The 5,000-nt window shown below is 48.3% G+C and overlaps 1 protein-coding gene across 2 annotated transcripts in view; it reads left to right on the top strand.

The window, feature by feature from the left end:
• The window catches only part of slc39a13 (solute carrier family 39 member 13), an 18,861-nt gene that overhangs the window by 10,722 nt on the left and 3,139 nt on the right, over positions 1–5,000 (top strand). For both annotated transcript variants that reach the window (XM_080857137.1, XM_080857136.1), the window contains exon 7: positions 3,737–3,787. In XM_080857137.1, the coding sequence (XP_080713263.1) occupies positions 3,737–3,787 (51 nt within the window). The remainder of the gene's footprint in view (positions 1–3,736; positions 3,788–5,000) is intronic.

The following is a 5,000-nucleotide window of genomic DNA, read 5'->3' on the forward strand; positions in this document are numbered from 1 at the left end:
GTAGCTATAGGCTAGGCAGCATCCCTAATCGGTCACCATGGTGTTCAACTATACCAGCTCGCAACTCTGCCGACTTCACCCTGCAACCACTCCTGGACTAAACAACCCCATCCTCAAAGAACTTGGACTCCTTCGCCGCCCCCGCTACATCCACAGAGGCTCCGGTAGAAAATTCATCTTCCATAATCAGCCAAGCTGCTCGACGAGCCAAGCTGACGAACATCCCATCTCTCTGGTCACCTGTCGCACGTCTGACGCGCCATCACAGCGCCGTAGCCTCAGCCAACAACAACACAGGTAACATCGTGAGATCTCTGCACTCCAACGTGGGAAACACCGCGAGATCCCCGCACTCTCTGGTGAATGGATTACGTCGAGTGGATTCTAGTCACTGTGCCAACACTACCACCAACGGATCTAGAAAAAATCTCCACCCTCTCAGAAAACACGCACCCTCCCCCCAAAAACAGAAGGCTCTCAAATTTGCCTCCCTTAACATCCAGTCCCTCACAAACAAATCTCTTATATTGAATTAATTTTTATCTGACCATATCATTGACATTTTATGTCTTAGTGAAACCTGGCATCACGGTGGTGACTACCTCTCCTTAAATTAAGCGGCTCCTGCAGGCTATAAATACATCGAAAAAGCACGCAGCTCTGGTCGTGGTGGGGGGCTGGCAGTGTTTTATCGGGACACTTTCGGCCTTGTTGAACTGCAGGTCCCTGTTTCCCCATCTTTTGAATGCTTAGCTGCCAGAAGCCTCACCCCTCAACCTCTGATAATTGTTTCTATTTATAGACCACCCAGAGCTAACCGTACTTTTATATGAGACTTCTCAAATCTCCTCACAACCCTGTGCCCCACCTTTTCCAGGATGGTGGTACTTTGTGATTTCAATATTCATGTAGATGCCCCCAAGTGCCCGCTGGCCGTTGACTTCCTCAACCTCCTTGATTGCCTCCCGCTCACTCAGCATGTACAAGGACCTACCCATAAACATGGCCACACCCTTGATCTTGCCATCACTGCCGATGTCTAGGTTTCCAACACCCATGTCCTGGAGCTAGGCATATCTGACCACAGTGTGGTACTACTGGACACTATTGCTACACCACCTGCCCCCAGCAGCAAGCGCTCCATCACCTTCCGTAAGATCAAGGATATTGACAATGCCCTGCTATCAAATGCTCTCTCTTCTGCCCTGACTGAGCCTGATCCTGCACTCTATTGAAGAGAATGTACACTGCTACAACCACACTCTTCAAGATGGCCTAGACAGGTTTGCCCCTGAAAGAACGCGGCTGGTGTCCTTCCAGCGCTCAGCCCCCTGGTTCACTGACCATCTCAGAGCCCTTAAGTCGGAGGGTCGAAAAATTGAGCGCAGATTTAGGCGAACTGGCTTAACTGTCCACAAGCTGTACTTCAGAGAACATCAGAAAATATATTCCTCTGCTCTTAGAGCTACCAGGGCATCATACTACTCCACTCTCATTGACTCTGGCCATAATAACCCAAGGCACCTGTTCTCCACTATAAATCAGATGCTCAAACCCTGCAGCTCCTCCACCAATACTCCCTCCTCCTCAAAACAAAGGTCGATAACATCAGGTGCAACATCACCAACCTGATCCTCCCTCGGATCTTGCCCCCCGTGATGGCCCAGCCCTTGATCATTTTGCTGAGGTCACCCAAGCTGAGCTGTCCAGCATTGTTTTTTTGGATCCCATCCCCACATCTCTATTGAAAGCTTGCCTCACAGCCATTGTCCCCACTGCATCCCACATAATAAACAGGTCCCTATCTACTGGTGAAGTTGCCCCCTCCCTAAAACTGGCAGCCGTCAAACCTGTGCTTAAAAAGCACAATCTGGACCCTGAGGACCTCTCAAACTACCGTCCCATCTCAAACCTCCCCTTCCTAGCAAAGGTCCTGGAAAAGGTCGTCTCCCTCCAGCTGCATAACCATCTCCACTCCCACCAGCTTTATGAATCCTTCCAGTCTGGTTTCAGACCTTCCCATAGCACCGAAACTGCTCTGGTGAGGGTGGTAAATGACCTCCTAATGTCATCAGACTCTGGCTCACCCAGCCTACTAGTCCTGCCGGATCTAAGCGCCGCTTTTGATACAGTGGACCATAATATCCTGTTTCGGCGCCTCCAGGAGGTGGGAATTACAGGCACTGCCCTGGACTTCTTTTATTCCTATCTCACTGGACGGCAGGAATATGTTGCCCTTGGCAATATCACCTCCAGTATAAGGTGCGTTACCTCCGGTGTCCCCCAGGGGTCAGTCCTAGGGCCCTTGCTTTTCTTAATTTACATGCTACCCCTGGGAAACATACTTTGAGGTCATAACATCCCATTTCACTCCTATGCAGATGACACACAAATCTACATCCGAACTTCACCCGACAAACAACAGGCACTATCACAGACTACCAAATGCCTGGATGACATCCAGCACTGGATGAGCAACAACTCACTACAGCTAAATGGTGGCAAGTCTGAAGCCATTCTTATTGGCACGCCCCACCAAATAAAAAAGGTCGGTATCACCCAAATCACCATAAATGGCCACCCCACCCCTCTCTCCTCACTCGTCACAAACCTTGGTGTCAAGCTGGACTCTTCATTGTCCTTTGATTCACACATCAAATCCATCTGCCAAACTTCATTCTACCACCTGAGAAACATCTCAAGGCTGAGATCCTCTCTTCCCAAACATGCTGCAGAAAAGCTGGTGCATGCATTCATCAGCTCCCGTCTGGACTACTGCAACTCTCTGCTGGCAGGTCTTCCAGCAAAAACCATCCAGAGGCTGCAGTATGTTCAAAACAGTGCTGCCCGGGTTCTCACCAAGACAAGGAGATCCGAACACATCACCCCAGTCCTCCACTCCCTCCACTGGCTTCCAATCAACCAGAGAATACATTTCAAAGTCCTACTGCTAGTTCACAAGGCCATAAACACCACTGGTCCGGCCTATCTCCAGGATCTCCTCACCCCTCATCTCTCACCAAGGACTCTTAGGTCCGGACAAGCAAACCTTCTTGCAGTTCCCCGGACAAATATGTCCAGAATGGGAGATCGTGCCTTCTGCTCGCTGGGGCCACGACTCTGGAACAAGCTCCCGGAGAACATTAGGGCTTTGGACTCCATCACTACTTTTAAATCACACCTCAAAACCCATCTTTTTATAGCTGCCTTGGTCCTGGTTTCTGTTTTTTTCTTTTTTCTTTTCTGTATTGTTTTTGGATGCACTGTTTTAAATTGCTATTGTGACCCTGCTAAGCACCTTGAGACATCTTTGCGTGCGTGCGTGCGTGCGTGCGTGCGTGCGTGCGTGCGTGTGTGTGTTGAAGGTCCAGGTGGACAAGCATAAGGCTGACAGCATGAGCCGTGTGGGAGTTTTAGAGGAAGCACAAAATGTATTGCACACACGGTACACAAGCACAGCCCAATATATATATATATTACACACACACACACACACACATTTTCACACCTCACATGACCAGGCTCTCCTAATGGATCTGTATTGTGTGTTTGTGAAAGAGAGAGAGAGACTTTCTGTTGGGGTATTTCTGTAGTGTGCGTGTGCGTGTGCGTGTGCGCGTGCGCGTGGTTGACTGATCTGCTCTCTCTCTCTGCAGGTTGGTTTTGGTGTGTGTGTGTGTGTGTGTGTGTGTGTGCGCGTGCGCGTGGTTGACTGATCTGCTCTCTCTCTCTGCAGGTTGGGTTTCTCACCACCTTTGCCATCCTGCTTCATGAGATTCCACACGAGGTGAGCAAGCAAGCAATGTCCAACCTCTCCCTCTTTCTCTCTCTCCATCTCATCCCTCTTTCTCTCTCTCTCTCCCAACCCTCTTTATCTCGCTCTCTCTCCCTCTCTACCCCTCTCTCTCTCCCCATGCTATCTTGCTTCCTCTTGCAGCAGTTGGGCCTTCACGTGTCGTGTGTGTGTGTGTGTGTGTGTGTGTGTGTGTGTGTGTGTGTGTGTGTGTGTGTGTGTGTGTGACCAATGCTGTGAGCTGCTGTTGAGATGCTTAGTGAGGTGTAAACTCTCGTTGACGTGGTAATCAGTTGTCTGCTTTGAATTTATGATTGCTCTTCTCACCTGAACTCAAGGCTAACTACATATTTGCTGTGTGTGTGTGTGTGTGTGTGACTTAGAGCATGGATCTGGACACATTTTTCTGTCCGAGCCCGGCCCGGTCCGACAGAATAGTAACCGAGCCCGGACCGAGACCGACAGCCATTAACATTTTTTTTTTCGAATCCGAACCGAGCCCGACGGAATTAATTTCTCAACTCTCAACATAGTAGCCTACTAATGCACATTGACGTACGTCTTTTATGAATATCCTGGCTTTAATAAACTGGGGCATCCACAGTTAAATGCTCTCTCTCTTACAAACAAGCGCTGTTAAACGCACAACCGTACACAATAAGGCCAATAAGCATATTTAAATTAAATTATTCACATTGCAAGAACGTTTAGTAAAATGTTGCGGCTCCTTTAAGAGGAGCACGTACAAGGACAAAGGGGATGCATAGTTTGGATGTAGCGACAAACATTTATGTGCTGTAACAGTGTTAAACAGTATGTGAGTAACGTGAGCTTTACTAAAGCATATTAATAGCGTGTGTAATGTGTAGCTATTTCATCCCGTTTGTTAACCTTTCCTGCTGTCTGTATTTACTTACCAGCAGCAGACGTAAAGGAAAGGGAATTAACCCCGAAGTTAAAAACATGTAGCTAATCTACTTCGGCCGTGGAACATTTTACTCCCCTGCAAACTACTATCAGAGACAGACAGCAGGCAAGGTTAACATACGGAATGAAATAGCTACACATTACACACGCTATGCTTTAATAAAACTCATGTTTTATGCTACACTAACGGAGGCACAACAGACAAGTCTTACCATTGAAGATCTTTTAGCACGCCGACGTTTTACATCCAACCATCGAAGTTTAATCCGTGTTGTTGAGG

The sequence above is a fragment of the Sprattus sprattus genome (genome assembly GCF_963457725.1).
Source record: "Sprattus sprattus genome assembly, chromosome: 18".
NCBI classification, from domain to species: Eukaryota; Metazoa; Chordata; class Actinopteri; order Clupeiformes; family Clupeidae; genus Sprattus; species Sprattus sprattus.